This window comes from Zootoca vivipara, chromosome 11 (genome assembly GCF_963506605.1).
Source record: "Zootoca vivipara chromosome 11, rZooViv1.1, whole genome shotgun sequence".
NCBI classification, from domain to species: domain Eukaryota; kingdom Metazoa; phylum Chordata; class Lepidosauria; order Squamata; family Lacertidae; genus Zootoca; species Zootoca vivipara.
In genome coordinates, this window is record NC_083286.1 from 27,177,321 (window position 1) to 27,199,656 (window position 22,336).

Sequence of the window (22,336 nt, forward strand, 5' to 3'; positions counted from 1 at the left end):
GATCCCACAGAAAACTATGCATATTTACTTGGAAGTTGGTCTCACGCCGTTCTGTAGGAGTTGCACCTCAGGAAGCAAGTTTGACTGCTACAATGAAGACTCTTCTATCCAAAACAAATAAAGGCCATGCAAATGCTGTGAAGCAACGACTTCAGTCCAAAATAGATTAAGGGCGCGCCAGCAAATTATTTACCACGCAGCTTGCATAGGGAATACACACCATAACGCTTCCTCTGGGCAACCGTTCATAGTCCTTTCTGACTTTTTTTTAAAAAGAAAGAAAAAAGAAAGAAAGCCGCAGATAAGAGAGGGAGAGGGCTCCTCCTACAGGGTGTTGTCCCTTAAAGGAGGAGCGACGGCTGTAACTCATAAAAGAGCGCACAAGCAACGCGGTGGGAGCTGCTGCAATCTTCCCGTTGCGCGCGGCTGCTTGTGGCGAGGCGGCAAAGGTCCCAGAATGGCCCAGCAATTCGTTAGCAGCAAGCTGAAAGCTGATAAGGTGGTTGTATTCGGGAAGTCGAGCTGTCCTTATTGCCACGACGCTGTCAAGCTCCTGGAAGGACTTCATCTCAAGCCTGGGCACTTGGAGTATGTGGACCTCACCACTCGAAGCGACATGTCTGCTATCCAGGACTATCTTTTGGAGATAACGGGGGCCAGAACAGTGAGTTTCCTTTCAATAATCCTCATTCTTGCGCGCGGGGGAGAAGTAAAGCAATATGCTTTTTTCTACTTTCTAGCCGTGCATTTCTCTTTAGATTCCCCCACCCTACCGTAGGAAGTGGCTCCCCGCCCGTCCTCCATGACATCACTTGGAAAAAGCTCTCCCACGTGTGGACAGCAGCGTTAGAAGTCTGTTACGCCGGGCTCAGGAAATGACCCCGCCCTGAGCTGCTTCAGCAAGCCCCTTGCAAAAGCTTCCGAGCTCTCAATGGATCCCTGGGGGCGACTTTGTGAGGAACGAGCGCCTGTCTTTGCATACCGTTGCGCTCACTGCTGCTGCGATGTAATGACGAGAGGATTGCGGGAATCTTGAGTTAACGCCCATCCATCCCCACCAGAGCCGCTTTCTGTGAGAAGCAGGATACTGGACTGTAGAGACTTTTGGTCTGATCCATGGGGAGTTTTTTGTGTTCGTTACCTACCTCAAAGGGTTGTTGTATGAATACAGTGGGGTGGGGAAAATCAAGCTCCATCTGGGGGTGATGATAGGATAGAAACAAAGCTGGGTAGCGGAGGTGGCCCTTATAACTTAAGGGCCACTTCTGCTACCCAGCTTTGCAAAGATCTCTCTTCTTCCAGGGAAGCCCTTCATATGCCCTTGTGAGGTATTTCTTTTTTGCTTGAAGCTCACTTGAAGTCAGGGGGTGAGCTACATAGGGAGGTGTTAACTGTTAACTCTATGAGGAGACCAGGTGTCTCCCAAAAATTCTCAGCAGCCTTAAAAAAACTATGGTTTCCAGGATTCTTTGGGGGAAGCCATTACTGTTCGATAGTGGTTTGAAAACACTTTAAATGTGCAGTGCAGATGGGTCCAAAGTCATGCTCATTTAGGCTATGATGCGGTTAGCAAGCTAACACACCGTACTGTACTGCTCTATTTTTTTCCCCATTGTGGGATTTAAGAGTCCAAGCGGTCCTTAAAAAAAAAAAAATAGACATGTAGGCACATGTAAACTGCTTTCAGTTTTCTTACAATCAAGCAGTATACAGGTATAAATGATGGTGATTATATATATATGAGCAAGTGTCACATGAGATGTGATGGGTAAGCTAAATCATTCTTGACACTCACAGCAACAATGTGCATCGGAACAGTTTCCAGAATTCTTCTATTGGTGTGAGAGATTTTTCACAATGTAACATGTAAGTCTTTTGAGACATAACTATTAAGAAATGGGTCTTTTGAAACGTTGTACCTAGTAAGACATGGGTCTTTTGAAACAACTAGTAAGGTGTGAATCTTTTAAAACACGGGTGTCAAACACAAGGCCCGGGGGCCTAATCCGGCCCGCCAGACCTCGTCATGTGGCCCGCGTAGCCGCCGCCAATAGCCACTGACAGTAGTTCTGGAGCCTGCGATTGGCTGAGGGTCAAAACCGGGGGCGGGGCTGCAGGCGGAGGCCGGGGCGCTGGAGCCGCGCTGACGGCCTTGGCCAGGGAATTTCAATTTCGAATGAGGCTGAAGGAGGCGGTGGCACAGCGGCCAGACGGGGAAGTGAGATGCAGGAGGAGGAGGAGGAAGCCCGCCGAGGAGGTAGGAAATCCCTACAGGCACCGCCGGCAAAGTTGGTGCCGGGACGGAGCAGCGCTGGATTTTTTTTGGCGGGCTTTGCTGTTGTCTCCGAGAGCGAGTGAGGCGGCACTGGGGAGCTGCCGCCCGCTGCTTCCCTTCCTCTCCTTGGCTGCATCCGGGAGGTGGGCGAGCGAGCGGGCGAAAGGGACGCGGAGTGAGCCTGAGGGGGAAGTAGGCGAAGCGCAACAGTCACTCTCTTGATGGAGCCGGGTTTCTCTTCCCTCTTCCCCTGTTTTCTCCTCATAGACACTTGGGAGGGTGCCTGGCTTTTGCTCTGCCCCCCACCCCCGAGCCGCCCTTTGGCTTCTCAGTTCCGGCGGAGCTGCTCCCCGGGGGGCAGCCGGGAGGGAGGCGGCGGCGACGGCACGGGTTCCTGCTCTTCCCGCTCTGCCGCCGCCTCCTCTCAGCCCCTCATGATGTAGGGCTCCAGATGGAGTCGCCTCGCGGTTTGAGTAGGTGGGAGGGGATTTTTTTGGGGGGGGAGGTTTTCAAGCCTCCTCTGCCTGCAGTCCCGGTAGGGAGAGGCAGCGGTGAAGACGGCAACAGCGCAGGTGGCGGGAAGAGCAGCTCTGAGGCGAAGATGCACGTCCGCTGGGGCTGCCGCCGCCTTCCTGCTCGGGAAATCCGCTGCCCTCCCTCAGCGCGAGGGGAAGGGACTCTGGCGCTGAGGAGGGAGGATGCAAAAGCAAAGCGGGGAGTTGGCACTGCACCGCATGTTCCTGCCCCTCTCCAAAGCATGGGGTGGGTTGCAGCGTGTGGCATCCTGCCTAGCGGGGTTTGGGTGTGCGCAGGGCGGGAGAGGGAAGCCCTCTTTCCATCTGCAGGTTTTTAATCCCAGCAGTGGCTTTCTCCTTTCTGCCGAAGGTTTAGTTGAGCTCCCCCCCCCCGGGAAGCCGTCAATCCCCACCTTTTGTTCAAATTTCCCTCGTTTACATCCCCTCCCACACACGTGCCATGACGCAGGAATGTGATCCGCGTGGGGGCGGGAATGAGCTTACATTATTACAAAAAAACAGTAATAATTGAATGCAGTGACAATAATTTATGATAATAAAGAGTGGACACATAGTCCTACAGACACAACCGGCCCTTTGAGGGTGACCAAACTGCTGATGCGGCCCCCGATGAATTTGAGTTTGACACCCCTGTTTTAAAATATATTGTACCTAGTGTACATAGAATTTGAAACATTTCAGTGTATTTTAAGTACTGTACTGTTCTTAAAACCAATCCCCTCCAGGGGTGGACCAGACTAGCAGCTTTATAGTTCACTCCTGTAAAACCGTGTACTATTTCCAAAAGAACATGTGGCAACTATAATGTAAGTTAAGACGTAACAAGCTCATTCTCATGTTGTATTTGAGAAGCCATAAAGTCTTCCTTCCTCTGCCACTTCTTCCCTTTGTGAAACTTAAAGCAGCTGCTTCCTTCAAACTTTTCAAGGTGAGCAACATGCCTGGAGCAGGGGCGCTTTAGGGAATTCAAATTTCTTAACAGGGCAGGGTGTTTGGCAAGGTAGGAAAATTGATTTTGAAATTCCCAATTAGTCAGACTTCTATTCAGTCATGCATTGCAGGGCAAAGAGTCTGTGAGTTTTGTGTCCAGGCCATATGAAGCTGGCTTCCCTGAGCACAGGTTTTCAGAATTTCTACCTCAGTGGCTCTCCTTTTGTTTCTGGGTTCCATCTCCCATCATCCCTGACCATCAGCTAGGCTGGCTAGCCCTGATGGGAATTTAGAGTCCCAACAGCTTCTTGGAGCCACCCCAGTTGTAAATGAGGCGCATGGCGTGTCAATCATGATGATAATTGGTACAGTCCGTTGGTGGGTTGCCAGCATTTCTGCTGGCCCTGCCCTTATCTCTTGAATGGCTGCCTATAATGCATAAAGTTAATGGGCAGCACTTTGGTTTCCACTTTCCGAGCTGGATGTAATACAAAGGAACAGCTGCACTTAACTGCATGTCATAATAGCTCCATACAAATCTGTGGGGCAACTGGGTATACTGTATACAGTCTTGGTTGCCTCATCTATTATTATTTTTTAACGGACGCTGTAGAAATGGAGAAAGGTTCAAAGAAAGAGGAACCCAAATTATAGTGCAACATTTGGGGGGCTTTTAGCTTAGAAACAAAGTTTGTCTCCTCTCTGGCGTCATCCAGTGAAGATGAATGTTGGAAGATTCATGACAGACAAATGGGAGCACTACTTCACATAGTGCATAATTGATTGGCTACCAACTTGAATGGCTTTAAAGGGGGATTAGATAAATTTATAGATAGAGCTTTTGGTGGCTATCACTCATGATGGGGTATATCTGGGAACCTCCCATAGGTGGGCCACTATGGCAGCAGAATCCTGAAGGACCTTTTGTCTGATTTCAGAGGTTTCTTCTTGGAGAGCTGGTAGAAGCCAAATCCCCTGGGAATTTCCTGTTTGCAAGCCCCACTGAAATGAACAGAACCTGTATAGAAGTATGGTTGGGTGGTTGCCCATCCCATTCACCTCAATGGGATTTGCACCACAGAACTTCAGAAGGAAGGAGGGACTGTGCCTGTTGCATTGTGGGGACCTATATCTAATTAAACTTAACATTATTGCACTGAGAGCAGCACCTCCGATTAAAATCCACAGCTTAATGCCGCAAAATGGGGCTTCATGTGAGGAGCTTCGTACTGTGCTGGTGAGCAACAGAGAACAGATGTTTAGCAAAACCTCCTGATACATAAGCTTCAGGCCAAGAATGATGGCAGGCACAAAAGTGTCCTGTTACCTTGGCTGACTAGTTTATAATGTCACTGGTCTTCTTAAAATGTTCTGGATAGGGGCCTTCTGGTAGTTAGTGCAAGCTGCAACAAGAATCCTTTGTGCTAAGAAGGCACTTCCTCCTTGGCAAAAGCAAGTTATGCAAATCTGGGCGATGAAGTCCAAGGCCTATGGCACAGTGACCTTTGCCGTAGTGCATGGGAGAATTCTAGGGAGGGTAAACCACACCTGCACCTGATGGAAAGTCGTCACATGCAAATTTCCTGTTACCTGAGATTCAGCTGCAGTAGCTCATGTTACAACACTCTTTTCTGCATCCTCAAGAGATGACCTGCCTCTAGTATTGCTTGCCCTTAAATTTACAGCATCACACACAGCAAGAATGTGTCTTCCTGGCCTGCAAGATACATATGTGACTTTGCAGGACTTTTGCCCTGCTGTTCTGTTCCATTTGCTTGCCATTCTATCCCATGGTTCACAGCACGGAAGAGAATCAGATTGAAGAAATTATTGTATACTGTCTTGGGAACTTCTAGCACCCTAAGTGATGGGGAAGGGTCTTCAGATTTGTACCTGGAAATCCTGTTCACCCCAGGAGTAAGGACGGTCTAGTCCACAGGCTTAATTAGGCCTGGCATGAGTCCCAATTTGCCCTGGGAGGCTGTGTTTTTTTCTCTCCTCCCCACACCAACCTGCTGCATGCAGGGGTGTTCCAAGGGGGGGCGGGGGCGGTCCACACTGGGTACCATTCCAAAGGAGGGGTGAAAAAATGCGCGCACACACACACACACACACCAGGATGTGCGCCACGCCCCCTGGAATGAGCACCGCTCCGGGTACTAGAGCAGGTTGCTTTGCCTCTGGCTGCACGCACCTGACATCACATACAATGTTCAGGTGAGGGGCAGGTGGGGATGTGGCTGCCAATGCCCAGTTGGGAACCTTAAAATGCACTCCTGATTGTGCATTGGCAAGGGAGGCATGTTGTCACTGTGAGTCAGCTGATTGAGAGTGAGAGCGAACCAGCTGACAATGACTGCATTACGGAGTTCCCCAAAGGGAACACAGGAGAAAAGCTGAACTTCAAGCAAGCGCCTGTCAGCCTCTCAGACCTTGCACTTCAAGGTCTCTGGGATCAACTGTTTGGGAGCTCCCTGAGGAACTCTGTAGCCAGTCAGGACTTGCAAAGAGCCTTGTTCTGCACCTTGAACTCTGACTATCAGCTACCTGGCACTTCCAAGCACCACACAGGATTCTATGTAAGCCCTGTGTGGCACTACCAAGTCCCAACAATTGTCGGTACTTCAAAGCACCCCATCGCCCAATGTAATTGTGACACCGGGTGATTGACAGGTGTCTGGCCACACCCACCTGTTAAATTTCACCCATAAAGGTAGGGGAGATAAGGGTCAGGTCTGCTGGCCGGATCCGGTTCTCCAGCCCTGCGCTACCCTTATCCCTCTTACTTAGTAGTCAAGCTGCCATCTCTCTCTTGCCGTTTATCTTTTGCTGTCGTTCTTATAGCTCTGTTTTAAGCTCCTGCCTCCCTAGGAGACTATGCTCCTAAAATCCTTTTTTCTTTGCTGAGTAATCCTAACTAACAACTTTAACTACTTCTTCTAGGTCCCTCGTGTCTTTATTGGAGAAAAGTGTATAGGTGGCTTTACAGACCTGGAAGCTCTATATAGGAGTGGAGAACTTAAATCCATTTTGCAGAAGATTGGAGCCTTGTGAAGGTAAGTGTTTGGATATGAGCTATCCAGCCAACTTGAGAACAAGGAAGAAATGCAGTTGCAACCCTGTGGGCCAAACTATGTGTTACATTCAATAAGAAAGAGCAGCGCATCTAGTGTTTTGTTTTGCTTAATACTAAGTGGTCTCTGGCAGCGTTCAAAATTCACCAGCTATTGGCCTCTTGTGACCAAACGAAGATACCAGGATGATGCCTGACATCTCCAAGATCTGAAGGAGCCTGCCTGGAGGTCCTTGGATCTTGTCTGTTTTCACACAGTAACAACAACATATCCTTTAGAATTCTATCCATGGTATTTTATCTGCACCATCAGAATGAATTTCAGGAACCAAAACCAAAACATTGCATTGAGAAAGACAGCCTTCTGGCCCAAGGGCGTACCCACCATGCGGCAAGTTAGGGCAGCTGCCCTACTCTAGAAGCAGGGCTGGTGGGCAGAGGCGGAGCACAGCCCGGCGGAGCGCGAGTTCGCCATTCCCGCCGCACCGCGCCGCACCCTCCCTCCAGCTCCCCGGCGCGCCCTCAGGCAAGGCCAAGCGCGGCGGGGAACCAGGGAGCGCGGCGCGGTGGGCGGGAATGCCGAACTCGCGCTCCGCTGGGCTGGGCTCCGCCTCCGCCCACCAGCCCTGCTTCTAGGGAGGGGCACAGCCCGGCGGAGCGCGAGTTCGCCGTTCCCGCCCACTTTGTGGCCCCTCCCCTTCCGTGCCTTGGCCCCTCCCCTTGCCCCCCCCTAGTTTTGATCCTGGGTACGCCCATGTTCTGGCCCCCAAACAGCAACTAGATATTCTGTTTTGGCGACTGTAACCCTGGTTTAAGGAGCCATTTGTTGCCCATCTTATATATATCTGAGTTTCTAACACTGGGGTGGGTGGAATTGTATCAGGTAGCACATAGGGAGAGGCGGTTTAAACCTTCCCTCCTTTGCTGCAATTGCACCCCCCTGTAACCATTAGCCGTAACTGGGTGCTTTTTAATAAAGCAAGCTGCTGTGACAGGAAGGGACTCTGACCATGATCCTGGTGGTGGAAGGAAGGTTTAAACTTCATTTCCCCATGCATTGTGGTACCAGTTACAATTCCCCCATATTAATAAAAATTTGTAGCTGCATGCTTTGAATTTGACATGGTGTGCTATTTGACATAGCATGTTGTTTGACTCCAATAAAACTAATGTTGTTGTTGTTGTTGTTGGCTGTGCTGGCTGGAGTTGCAGTAAAAAAAACAACACACACACAAACAAAAAAACATCAGGAGGGCACCAGGTTGGGGAAGACGAGCTTAGCTCAAGTAGCTCCAGTGCAACTCCTTGCACACAAAGCATAAACATGTGACTGGCGGCTCCCACAAGCACCATAAAGGATTCCTGATCTGCACAGAGGTTTATTTTGAGAAAAGCTTGCTCCAAAAGTATTTTCAAAATGTGCAGAGGAATCCTGCTGCAGGAATGAGAAGGCAACTTTAAAATGGCAAGAACGTGTGTTGGCATCTCCTGCTGCATCAGATGAAGAGAAACGAGGCTTGCCAGCATCTTGCTTGCAGCTAGATATTGTAGGGCAGTCGATTTCCTGAATTGTATTAGTTGAAAAGAGGCATACCAGAGGCCAGGGCGAGGCGGGGGGGGGGGGGGGGGAGATACTTTTTCTAGGCCAGGCACACAGCTCTTCTGAAGGCCTAGGCACTTGAAATAATGGGGTTGGAAACATGCAGGGGTTTGCAAATGCCTGATCTCTGGAAATGAACAGCTGCTTCACAGGTCAGTTGCCCTTGGAAGCATTCTCTATGTTCTTCTCTCTGGGAGTCTGGCTTGGAATGCTGGAAGCAACAGCTGGAGAAAGGAGCTTTTCAATATGTTCTTAAAAAAAATATTCATTTTACAATAAGAAAAAAAGAAAACAAACAGTAAGTATACATAAACACAAACAAAACACACACAAAATCTTAAACCTTCTCACTTATTACTTTACATCATATGGGGACTTCCCTCAGTCCCCACCTTCTGAGTTTCATTATTCTCCATCATCTTTAGCAGGTTCATCCTCTAAAATATTAAAATACATATCACTAACAAGGAATTAGTTCCTTTCACCAAACAAAATCCTAATATAAACTGAAAACCTAAATATACTTCCCTAAGGTAATTTATATATTACAAAAAAAATTCCAAATAAATTCTAAATTTCTTCCAATCTTCTATCTCCTCCTCCTCTTGGTCGCAAAGTCTCCCAGTCATCTTGGCGAGTTCCATATATTCCAACATCTTCATCTGTCAGTCATTGATAGTTGGTATCTCTTGCATCTTCCACTGTTTAGCTATTAACAATCTAGCTGCTGTTGTGGCATACAAAAAGAATGTACGGTCTTTTATAGGGATTTCTTCTCCAACAATTCCAAGCAAAAAGGCCTCTGGTTTTTTAACAAAAGTGTATTTCAGCACTCTTTTCAATTCATTATAAATCTTTTCCCATAAGTCTTTTCAATATGTTCTGCAGACCCTGTTAACCTTTCTCATTCCCACAGAGCAGTGACTTCACCCTCCAAGTCTGCTACAGGTTGTTGTTGTTGTTGTTTAGTCGTTTAGTCGTGTCCGACTCTTCGTGACCCCATGGACCAGAGCACGCCAGGCACTCCTGTCTTGCACTGCCTCCCGTAGTTTGGTCAAACTCATGTTCGTAGCTTCGAGAACACTGTCCAACCATCTCGTCCTCTGTCGTCCCCTTCTCCTAGTGCCCTCAATCTTTCCCAACATCAGAGTCTTTTCCAAGGATTCTTCTCTTCTCATGAGGTGGCCAAAGTATTGGAGCCTCAGCTTCACGATCTGTCCTTCCAGGGAGCACTCAGGGCTGATTTCCTTAAGAATTGATAGGTTTGATCTTCTAGCAGTCCATGGGACTCTCAAGAGTCTCCTCCAGCACCATATGGTGCTGGAGATGGTGCTGCTACAGGTAGCTTATGCTAACCCTGTGCCGCAGAATAAGTGCCATTCCTTGCCAACTGTAGTCATTGCTTCGTTTCAAGTTGCACTTACATCCACGCCATATAATGAAAGCAACGGCTTTCCCCAAAGATTCCTGGGCCTTGTAGTTTACCCTTCCTGGGCCTTGTAGTTTACCCTTCACAGAGATACAGTTCCCCAGTACCCTTAACAAACTACATGTCCCAGGATACTTTGTTAGAAGCAATGTGTTTTAAGTGTATGGTATGATTGTGACCTTTAAGCCTCTGCTTTTAACAGAGGGGCATCATTCACTGCAGGAGGCAATAGGAAGTAAAAATGCTAACTGTTCCTAGTGTGCAAAGAAGTGAGAGCCCTAACCATCTTGGCACACTTTTGCACCAACAGAGAGAGTGCAGAAAACAGAGTTTGGATAGGTTTGCACCTATTCGAGTTCTGAAACATTCAAAAACCAAAAACTAAATAGCCAACAGCTAGGCCCCAGGATCTTGCACTCAGTGGAAGCTGCATGGCATGTTTGACTTCTGAGGCGTGTTCGAAAACTGAAGCATTTATTTCCAGGTTTACAGCGTCCAAAAACCGAAATGTTCGTCAACGGAGACATTAAAAAACCAAGGTACCACTGTATTGCATTTCCAGTATTGTCTCAGTGGCAATGGGTTTATTTTTTGAAACCAAGCTTTCTCCCAAAGTACTGCTCAAGATCTTTATAGCTGCCAAATGTCATTTCATGGTAACCTTCCAGTGTTCATAATGTGTCCCTTTTTTAATTTTCAGAGCAGCAATGGACTAGAGGACGGCACTACCTCATGCTACAGCACTATCTTCTGGAAATGAAATCGCAGCTGCCTACCTCTCGCTTTATCCTGCATCTACTATGTTGCTCGTGGTGCGTTTCAATGTAGAGTAATGGTGATCGAAGGCTTTGGTCTCTGTCTGGTTTTGCTGAGCATGTGACTGTAACTTCTGGCACGTTTTAGTATGCACCATCTCTGCTAGTTAACATGGGGACAGTCAGATTCTGATGCAGTGGAATAAAATGCTTGTTCTAAGAATGAGTTTTATTATATAATTTATCTGCATATATACATTGGTAGCAATCTTCATTCTCCAAGAGCCTGTCCTTGCCTAGCCCAATCCACGCACATAGGGGAGGCATCAGTGGTCTTGGGAGAACCGCAAAGTTTGCAGATTGGGGGGGGGGCTCTTAAAGGGAGCCATAGAAAACATCTCAGGGAGGTTTGAGCATGCTGCAAGAGGCACAGAATTCAAGTTGATTTCTGGAGAGTAGCATAGCTGCCAAGTTATCCCTTTTTTAAAGGGAAATTCCATTATGCTGAATAGGCTTCCTCGTGAGAAAAGGGAAAACTTGGCAGCTATGGAGTAGGAATGGAAAAACCAGCAGGAGAGGGAATGCAATGTCTGGAGTTCTTAGCAGGAGAATATGCTGCAGCATTTTGTTGTAGGTTGTACTTCTCCTTCTCATACAACCAATATAATTAGCTTTGTTCACTTCCTTCCAATATGGATGAGTCCATACATCGACACCTGGCTTTTTCCACCTTGTAAAATTTGGTTCCATTTATCTGCATCCTCCCCTCCTTCAATCACTTCTCAAAGTTAGCTGGTCCTTCTTCAGGCTGAGAATAACAGAGCCCTTTTTATCTGCCCATCCTCATACATTATTGGGCCATCCATCATAAAAGGGATTTAAGTGGTACAAGGCAGAGTATCTCCCTCTCAGTCAACAATCATTCTTAACCATTTTTATTTGCTACAGCTGCATCCTAAAGCACCCTTTTGGGACTCTTGCCTCCTGTGCATTTGGGCATTGTTTGTGGGGCATCAGTCAGCGTACTTCAATTTTTACGCCTCTCCATTCTTCCTTCTAGTGAGCCCTAGGATTGTTAGGCCTCTGGGCAGGGGATCTGTACAATGCCTGCCCACTAAAGTTAATGTTTAGATTTAATAGTGCTTAATGGCAAAGCACTTAGAAGCTGTTCTCTTGACCTTCACAATTACTTTCTGGAAAAAAGCTTCATCTCTGTTTGCAATACACTGGTGGATTTTAGAGGATGCAGTCACTTAACTCCATGCCGCCCAGGAATGCAACAGCAGAGAAGGAACTTAAATCCTGTGCTTTTAAGGGCTGTGATCAGTTGTTGCCTCCTATGCTTTGTACAAGGGTAGCACAGTCCAGCAAGGTGATGAGTTCAGTGTCGGAATATTTCCCTGTATTTGAAAACAACAGCACCCTCAAACTGATATGCCACTAATTTCCTACACAGCTAATTTTCCTACACAACGGGTGGCACTGTGGTCTAAATCACTGAACCTCTTGGGATTGCTGATCAGAAGGTTAGTGGTTCGAATCCACATGATGGGGTGAGCTCCTGTTGATCTGTCCCAGCTTCTTCCAACCTAGCAGTTTGAAAGCAAGCCAGCACAAGTAGATAAATAGGTACATCTGTGACGGGAAGATAAACAGTGTTTCCGTGTGCTCTGGTTTCTGACACAGTGTCCCATTCGGCCAGAAGCAGTTTGGTCATGCTGGCCACATTACCCGGAAAGCTGTCTGTGGACAAACGCCGGTTCCCTTGGCCTGAAGCAAGATGAATGCCACACCCCATAGTCAGCTTTGACTGGACTTAACCGTCCAGGGGCCATTTACCTTAGCTTTACTTCTGCTATAGTAATTTGAGAGTACAAATTGGTACAGGGGAGACTTGGATTCCAATCCCCACTGAGCTCACAGACTGAGTTAGGACCAGTCACTGTCTCTTAGTCAACCCTTCATCAACCTACCCAGAGATGCCACAGATTGAGCCTAGAACATTCCACAGCCCTTCACCTGAGATGCCTCCTTGATGCTATTGCTGAAACTGACAAAGAACTGAGTGGGAAGACACAGGATCCATCCCTTGGGGCATGCGCATGAATCCTGAGGAGCATACACTGCCACCAGAGTCTAGCTCTGGAATGCTCTGCACATGCTTTCCCAAATATAAGCCTACGCTGGGACCTCACAGAAGCACTGGTCTCTTATGCATGTATGCATTTGAGTCATGCATTTTTAAGTTATTGGAACGCGCTAGCAAATATCAAGTGCCTCTGATTGAAGTCTGACACACCTTGGTGGCAATCTATTTTCTTGACAGCCGTACAAAATGCAAGGTGACTTAATTTTTCCACCCATGAATGCCATTGAAGTTTGTGCTTTGTTGTCAAAGGGAGAGGCCATTATTTTGCGCATGCTGCCAAGTTGTGCAATTGCAGATTTTATTTTGAAGTTGCTGTCTTCAGGTACAATTATATGTGTTTCGACATACTAATTGAAGCTCTTGTATGTCAGCACGTAACATAATGGTTGTATAATAACCTTGAATATGAATAAACTGTTTCGTTTCATCTCGGGCCATTTCCATCTGGAGAACTAAAACAGGACTTTGAAGGCTGATTGCTGTGTTATGTTCCGCACCTACAAGTCATTCTTGTGATGAAAATCATAGAAAGAACCTACCTACAAGCCATAAGGTCCCAAGGCAGGTTACAACAACATTTGAAACAGTTGAAAACCATGAAAGTTTATAAATTATAAAAAAAGGGAAGTAAAACAATTGTCGATGCAGCAAGTATGGTAACACAAAAATACTTGAAACTGTCAAAGGTATAGGTATATCTTTAGCACAGTGAAAACTGAATAAGTATGGTGTTCAATGCACCTCTGCAGGAAGCAAGTTCTGCAACTTAGGGGCTGCCACTGAGAAAGCCCTCTCCTGTACTGGCATTGTCTCTACTTCTGAGGTTGGTGAAAATGCCAATCTTAATACCCAAGAGGATCTGTAGAAATGGAGGCGGTCTTTCAGATATTTGGGTCATTTATGACTTTATACACCAGGCACCCCCAAACTTCAGCCCTCCAGATGTTTTGGACTACAATTCCCATCTTCCCCGACCACTGGTCCTGTTAGCTAGGGATCATGGGAGTTGTAGGCCAAAACATCTGGAGGGCTGAAGTTTGGGGGTGCCTGTTATACACCAATGTGAGTGTGTTGAATTAGGCCCAGAAACAAACTGGCAACCAGTGTGGTGATTTTAAAATAAGGGTTACGGTATATGAATTTTAAATGGAATCATAGTCATCAAGCTGCTGCATTTTGGACCCTTGAAGTTTCTGAATTGTTTTCAAGGGCAGTCCCATGTAAAGGACATCGCAGTAATCCAATCTGGAGGTTACCAGAGCAAGTACAGCTGGCAAGTAATTTATATGACACATCTGGGTCGGGTGAGGCTATCCATTTTGCTTTGGATAAGACCTTAATCCTTCTGAGGTGAGTGCATTGTCTTGGAAGTTTTGTTTGAATCCATTGCACACTCCTAGTATGCGGCACAATGAAGTATCAATATAATACAAATTTACTGTGGAATATGTTAGTTTTGACTTAGCATGAACTGATTTTTTTCCATTTCTAAAGATGATCAAATACACACTGAGCATTGTTTGTATAGCTATTTAATGGATAAATAAGCACATGAGATGAACACTAAGTAGAAACATTTTATTGAATTAAATATTAAATTTAAAATCTTGTAAATTTTAAGCACCAGCTAACATGTGAAATTATTATTACATATCCAACACATGCCATAATAAAATAAGTGTTTCTTTGAGCTACAAACACTCTCATCCATGTGACAAGACTACAACAAAGATTCTTGTATCTTAAGGTTGGCTCTCTACACATCTCCACGCTGGCTTGACATTAGCCCATGTTCATAATTTCACTTTAAGAAATTATAAGTCTGTTATCAGAAATTATTATTATTTAAATAAAAATAGACATCGAAGTAATCCCTTCAGTGTGAACTCTCTTGAATGCTACTTACAATGCCTGCTTATTAATAAATAATTCTATAATTAGAAATGTGAAATCTACTAGTTGTCTTCTAAAATAGACTTGCATTAATTGCCCCATGAAACCACTTTAGGAAACTTTAGGAAAGTTACAAGTTGCTATCATGTGTTTGCAGATGGGAGGGCAGGATTTGACTATCTGAGCAGGGATTATGGTACAGTACAATGCATGTGCCTGTAAAGGAACCTGGAAGCTTTTTTGCCTTTTTGACATTTATTCAGCAGATCAAGCTACCCAAGAGTTTCTCAGTTAATTTATATATTAAAACCAAATCATGGCTTGCTAATTTTCAAGCTAAACTAATTCATGTATGTTCATACTAATTCTAAACTGATTCAACTATGCACTCTTCCTAATCTAAGGCCGTACACCATCTGCATGAGCATCGAGGAACACAAACAGGTGCACCATATGTGGTTTCTAATCCTAAAAAAAAAAACCACCAAAAAACGAACTAGTTCCCCTCAGTTCCAGGAAGCTTCTCAAATTGCTATACTTGCCATATCGCAGTAATACTAGTGCTCTGGTTTTCCCCTCACACAGTTCTATCCAATTACTGCTATATACAGCGTTGCACCATAGCAGGCCAGAATTGGGCCTTAGGGGTGGTCAATTTTTGAGTGCAGCATGCACATCAATAGCAAACTCCTATGTGTGGCTATCCTCTTTCAAGTGAAGAAATTGTTTACAATAAATCTTAATTTTAAACACGTTCAAGCCCGGGTGGAATTCAATGAATGAGTCACATTAGTGGAAGTCTAGCACAAGGCCTTCCACCTGCACAAAGGGGCTTTCCTCTTCTCCTCCCCGCACTCCATGCCCCCAAAATTTACTTGTGGGAACCCCTAGAGCAGCATACAGGGAAAGGAGCTGTCTGGCAAGCCAAAATGACAAAACTGTCGCCATAGCACAAGAAAGAATTCCTCCCATTATTCCCAAGGTTACTTGTCAACATCGCTGCAACAAATTATCAAATCCATTTGAGTTGCTGTGCTCGTTTGTAGTATGCAATGTTGTATCTAATACATGCAAGTACAGAGTGCAAGTAAGGAATTACAGCCTATTTTGTGTGCTTGCATACTTAGCAAATCATTAGACATTTAGAAGGGGAACTGTCATGCTTGCCCTGCTGACCTGCGGAAAATGAATTGCAAAACCACACTGCTGGAATGAGATTGGTTTCTAGTAAGAGATCCACAAATGCTTCCATTTTTTTTAAAAAAAAAGGTTAAAAACCTAATAGAAAACACTATTTACAAGGGCCACTGAAATGCACGTGGGCTGTAAGGGAGGAACGCTTGGTGTAAATCTCATCTCTGGTGACATCAACAGGATCCTACACCTACATGTTTGGCGCATGTGGAAGATACAATGTTGCAGCCTCTGGATGTGCACACAGGTGTTGAGGATAGGTGAGGAAATACTGGCACATATAAATATATATAGCCTCATATGCACACAAAAACAGACAATAGTCTCAGCAGGGACATGCCACTGAAAACCAATAGGAGGCACCTCCTGCTTTCCAGTAGGGCATGCAGCCCTCTGGATCCTGGCCAGTCTAGGCATGCACACTGGATGCGGGTTGACTACATGCAGGGCCCCTCTGGAAGAAACTGACAAAGGACAGGAGAATCTTGCTGGGACGTCATACGTCTGGATATGTGTGAAAAAGACAAGCCAGGGCTTGGGACTGGGAGACTGGGGTGGCAGTCTGAGTGCAATAGCATGCCTGGATCCCCTGGAATCTGCAATATCTAGCTCGAAAGCGGCCAAAGCCCATCTGTCCAGCTGGCTCCATTCTTCTCTCTTGCAGCCTCTGGGACATCAAAGTATAAGCAACAGGCCCTGGTCAGGGTTTTAATGACTACACCTGGCTGCTGAGTGTCACCTTGCTCCATAACCTTTGCCTTGCAGATTTCCAACCCTTGCATTTTCATGCCCTTGGCTAAGCTCCGAATGCAATGTACTTTTGAAAAGTGTTTCTGTCACATGCCCCCTTTAGAGAAAAATTTTCCTGGAGGGATTCATGTGGAAAATGTTAGGACTTAATTTGTCATCTACTCAGGAAGAGCTGGCAAAAAATGCAGTAGCGTTACATGATTGTGACAATGTTTTGGTTTTTCTCCACATGGAAACACATTTGTAGAGGATATATATATATACACAAACCAGATACAATGTGGAAGAATGCTTATTACCCTTGATCATTTCTTTTGCATTGCAGGATAAAGACCACTATTTTAGATATATTAGACCATTCAGTGAGGGGAAAACATAAATCATTATTTTCTAGAAAGATAGTGATGTATTTTACACCATAACATAGGAATTTAATGATGCTAACAGGAAGTACATTTTTCTAATTCCCAGTACAGAAACATAATACTCTATGTTTTTGCAAAATTCTTAAAAGGCCCAAAAATAAATTACAGAAATCCTTAACTAGCAAACAAAATTGGGTTCTACAGTTTCCAGACAAAGAGAACCTACAAACATTTAATGAATTTGGAATCTCCTTCAGACTCTTAAAATCTCAATCACAGAGGCTGACAAGATTTCCAGGCTCTAAATAAGTCTAAACTCCACTAAAAACCTGAAATAATATGACATGAATTGATGTCCCTATACAAGGAAATTAGACCCAGCAGCAGAATTGGGAAACATCCTGGTTAAATGCTTATGCTTTTTAAAATTTTGTTTCACATGCTTTTAAAAAAATACAGTAGTTATTCATTAGCAAGTGCAGTATTAGATAATAGTTTCACAGCATGTAAGCTCAGCATTTGCTTTCAGTCTTGTGAAGTTGTAAGATTCCTGAAGCAATTGAATTTCTTCTCTTCATAACTAAAGATGGATCAGCTTTCAGTTTACATTACTACACAATGGCATTTTCGAGAATGAATGTAGTTCCTGTACTCTGCAAGCTGTTTCAGGTACATACTAGAAGGCCATCTATGCATCTCAACAAAGTTGCGTTCTTCCACTAAAATGAGAAAAAAGGGAAATGTATTTCTCATCAGGTGAAAAGATTGCTCTGTCCAGCGTGTTATTTCTAAACAACTTCAGAAGCTTTTTCTCTCTAAACTAGAAATATGTAGTTCTACCTTGTACCAGATCTGAATTGCAGTTTCATACATTCTGCACTCAACTTGGGTTGGAAACAGACAGGGTAAAAAGATTCTAACACACTACGGATTTGAAAATGATATGTGACGTACTTTCATCTAACACCATGTTTAATGGACTTGGTAGAAATGAATTGTCAATATATTTTGTTACTATAGAAGATAAACTGAAATACAGGGAAATGATAAATTTTGAGGGGAAGGGGGCACTGCCAATCAGTGGGGCATCACAGATCCTTGCTAAAAGTTGGTAAGATCCTGCCCAGGATCTTCTGAGGGCGTGGCAGAAAAAGAGGATATGGGAATCCATAAAGCTCTCTTACGGAGGGAAGCTTTCTTTTACCCATTGGTAAAATGTTTTAGCCATGACTACATGTTATTCTTCAAAGTGCCCTTCTTCCTTTCTCTAGATACAATACTAGTTATAACATCCCAATATAATCTGGCTTTTTTTAAGGCTGCAGAGAAAATTGATGTACATTCAAAGGGTGCTACTCTGTAAGACTTTTAGAACCCAAAGTATCATATTTTACAGTGCCTGGACGACCACCAAAACTCTACTCAGAAATTCTACTTATGTGATCTCCAAGCACATGAATGGGGTTGCGCCAACTAGCCCTGCCCTCAATATCATGTGCGCTAATCCTGCCCATTGATGACTCCACTTACAATGCAAAAACATCTGCAGGGATGCAGTCTTCAAAGGTACTACTATAAGCGCAAAGGCTTCCACACAAACTGGAACCCTGCGTAATCTGGGTTCCAGGTGCTGTTGAAGTCTTTACACATACAGCTATTCCTGGTATGAGATACTGACTTACAGAACTTTCGGATTTCACATAAGTGTCATAGGTGTTCCAGATAATTTTGTTTCTTATGAAAAGCAAAGTGGTATGCGGAGCTGGACTGTAAAGCATTTAGAAAGCTAGCTATTGTAATTTGCTTTGCTTGAGTGTGGAAGCAGATAGTGGACAGCACAGGCCTCTTCCAAATTTGGTTTCTATCTTCTATCTAGACCTGGGCCTCCTTCCTTCTCCTCCCGATCCAAAGCTTGGCACCCGATAATAAAGTGCATAGATCGATTTTCCTCCAGACTCAAAGTTCTTGGAGGCTGTTCCAGGCTTTCCCTGCTGCACAAATTCCTTGAAGGGTCCCCCCCCCCCAACTTGGATTCTTGCTAGAAGGGAAATTTTCACCAGATTCCCAGCTTTCTCCTCCTACAAATGCTACTCTCAGCATTCTATGCTACATGTTTCCCTCATCTTGGGGTGCTTGTTTGAGTAAAATGAAGCCAGAACCACAAATGTTTATTACTCTTGATATGTAACAAGGGAGTGGGGGTAGGTTTGTATGAACAAGTTATTCACCAATCTCTATTTTTCTTTACATCTGTAAATTTCTAGAATTAAGTCTTCATAATTCCTCTTCAAATTTTTATGTCATGAATGTCCACAGTGTGGCATATGGTATCAACGATTACAGATATGATGTCCCCCTGATGCATTCATGAAACTACCTGTTTGTCTGACAAAGCTCCATCAATTCCATAGTAAAGTTGGAAGGGCAGATTCTAGGTGATTTAAAGGTTGGTGGGCGAGATATCATCCTATCACTGCTAAAATAACATCAGTGACAGTGTGCACTCATATTGATAATGAGCTGGATCCAGACCTCATCATGCTTAGAGTACACCTACTGAAATCAATGTGCCTATTCTAAGCATGACTGAGTCGCTTCAATCCACCCTAGCATTAGCCCAAACATCAACTTCTTTGTGGTTAGGAAGCAAACTGGCAAATTACCCGAAAGGTCTTCAAATTCAGGTTTTTGACTGAAGATTAAGTAGTTAGAAGCAATAAAATGAAGAAGCCAGTTTGAAAGGCAATCAGAGTTGTGAAACTGCAAGAAAAGAATTGGAAATAAAATAGAGATGAACTTGAGTATTATAGAAAAACACATTTTGGCAAGAGCATTAACTAAAATGGGTAGACATTTATCTAGAAATGTCATCTCTTTGCTGTGACTGGAACACCCATTTACTCAGTCTATTTGACGCTAATAGAAATTGCTTATTACTCCAGTGTCCGCCTTTTATATGCACATGCATATGCTTCATTTTGCCTGTTACAATGTGCTGCATCCAACTATGTCCTACTCAAAGTAAACCCTTTGCCGTTAATGGACCCAAGTTAGTTGTCTCTACTAATTGTAATAATGGGTCTACTATGAGTACAACTAACACTGGCTACAACCTATGAGTACAACTAACACTGGCTACATTCTTCCTGCACTTTTGCAGAAATTACAACCTATCCTAACAGGAAGAAGAAAAACAAATAAACCAAGAGGATTTAGAAAGCCAAGTGATTTGATAATTCTGAGGTAGAAGAAATGGTAACATAGACTTGTGAAGAGAACATCACAGGCCAAGTTAGAAGTGGGTGGAGGCTTTCGATAGGTTACTTTATGACAAGAGTGGTGGACCTGTGGTACTTCTGATGTTGTGCACTGGCCCGAGTCAGCATGGGCAATGGTTCAGCATAATGGGAGTGATAGTCCGGCAACAGCTGGAAGGCAGTCACAAGTTAGCTACCCCCGCTTTATGGTCTTAATATGTGAGGCAGGTATCATTTCCTGATAGCTCTTTCACTGTTGTAGCCGACCATTTAACAGATGCTATGCTTAGCTCAATTCTGGAAAAAGGCTAATTGGCTAATTTCTTCAAGGCATTGCTAAAGTGACAGGAGCAGCCCTGGCAATTACAGTAGTTGCAGTTATTGTTGTTTACTGCCAGATGGCAACCATGATCATGACATCAAAAAAGATACTTTGGAACACTCCAGCTTTCGCTGGCTAGGAAATAAAATGCCAGAGAGAAACCTTTTCCTTACTGAAGTATTAATGTGCATGTATTTGATGCTTAGCACTTACCTTTGCTTTTCGAAGCAAGCTGACAACACTCAGGCTTGTTGATGCCAATTCCCTACTAGGCATGCTCTGGAGCTGTGTGATGATATACAGCTCACAGATGTGCTGAAGCCGCGACACCTGGTACATCTCAGCACAAATCAAGAGCGACATAGCTTGCAGAATGCTGGCTGGTAAGAATATCAAACCTGAGTTAGATTACTGTCTACTTGATAGCAGGCTAATCAGTGCAACCCTTACCATAGCTGCCAAGTTTTCCCTTTTCTCGCGAGGAAGCCTATTCAGCATAAGGGAAAATCCCTTAAAAAAAGGGATAACTTGGCAGCTATGACCCTTACACATCTGTTGCCGGTGCGCTTCTATGCTCCCTAACTCAAATGGGTCAGCGGTCATTTTTAAGCTGCTCTTCCTCTACACATAATTGACTAGTTTACTAGCTATGAGTCCAAAATGGCTATGCCAAGAGCCATCAGAAGAGTCCCCTTACATTTACCAATCACAAAGCATCCTTCTTGCAATAAAGGGTGGTTCTAAGGGAGATCTGCCCACAATCTACTTTAGCTGAAGTATGATTTAATCTCTATAGAACTAAATAAACTTAAATCCTACTATTTGTATTTAACTGGGTAGTGAATATGTCTTTTGGGAGACTCATTTTACTAAGGGCAAGGTATGACCCATGCTGCAGAGTCCTGCATAATCAAGGAATTCCTGTTGCTGGCTGTAGAAAGGGCCACTGCAAATAGTACACAAGGTCCTTTCTTTTCCTGTAGCTGCCAACTGGGAAACCCTGTGACACACACAGACAGCAGCATAGCTGTAGTTTCAGAATATTTTAGTGCCTGCTTCCTCAAATGGCAGAAAGAAACTAAAGAAAAGAGGGTGAAAGGAATAAAAAGAGAGACGTGATTTCTTTCTTTTAACATGCTGTTTCTTTCCCCCTTGGGGAAACTCATATATAATTTTAGGGATTGCCACTGCAATCTACAACACAGTTATCAAATCAACATCCAGTAGTTTTCAAGGTCATACCATAAAATATTCACATTAACACGCCCTTTATATTTAACAAGAAACCAACCTGAAACATTTCTTTTGAGGGTTTTTTTTATGAGAACATACCTTAACCATTATTAATATTATTAAAAGTTAATTTATAGAAGTTAGTACAAACTCAACTTCAGTGTTGATTCTGACACACACAAAAAGGAGATCTTTTGCTAGTCTGCTGTCTCTTTAAAATGGGGTCAGGGAGACTGAGTACACAGCTGGGTGTGTCTGGTAAACAACTGTTTAATGAGATCTGAAGAGAGGAATGATTTAGCTGGGAATGGGGCAGTGTGGGTAGAGGAAATTCCCTGAGTAACAAATAAAGGTGTGGGTGGCATATGTCACATATTGATTGGATATAAATTATCAACCCGCAAATTTCTACTTGCACAATGCTGGGTAGAAATTTGCAGGTTGGGTATTCCTCTCACAGTGAGACACATGGATATTAGTGGTTTGAGAAATCTGGAGATTTTGAAGTGTAGTTTTCTATATTCTATGTCAGGCATCCCCAAACTTCGGCCCTCCAGATGTTTTGGACTACAATT

General features: G+C 44.3%; 2 protein-coding genes across 2 annotated transcripts in view; one reads left to right on the plus strand and one right to left on the minus strand.

Annotated features, from left to right (window-relative positions):
• Positions 1–240: 240 nt before the first annotated feature.
• GLRX (glutaredoxin) lies at positions 241–10,821 on the plus strand. Its single transcript, XM_035100111.2, has 3 exons — positions 241–664; positions 6,685–6,797; positions 10,544–10,821. The coding sequence occupies exons 1-2, from the start codon at positions 458–460 to the stop codon at positions 6,793–6,795; spliced, it is 318 nt and encodes a 105-aa protein (XP_034956002.1). The 5' UTR covers positions 241–457; the 3' UTR covers positions 6,796–6,797; positions 10,544–10,821.
• Positions 10,822–14,291: 3,470 nt separating this feature from the next.
• Positions 14,292–22,336, minus strand: part of RHOBTB3 (Rho related BTB domain containing 3) — a 31,757-nt gene continuing 23,712 nt past the window's right edge. Inside the window, exons 10-12 of the mRNA XM_035100128.2 lie at positions 20,742–20,908; positions 19,613–19,709; positions 14,292–17,668 (exon numbers count right to left, since the gene is read on the minus strand). Of these exons, the coding sequence (XP_034956019.1) occupies positions 17,553–17,668; positions 19,613–19,709; positions 20,742–20,908 (380 nt within the window). The 3' untranslated portion in view covers positions 14,292–17,552. The remainder of the gene's footprint in view (positions 17,669–19,612; positions 19,710–20,741; positions 20,909–22,336) is intronic.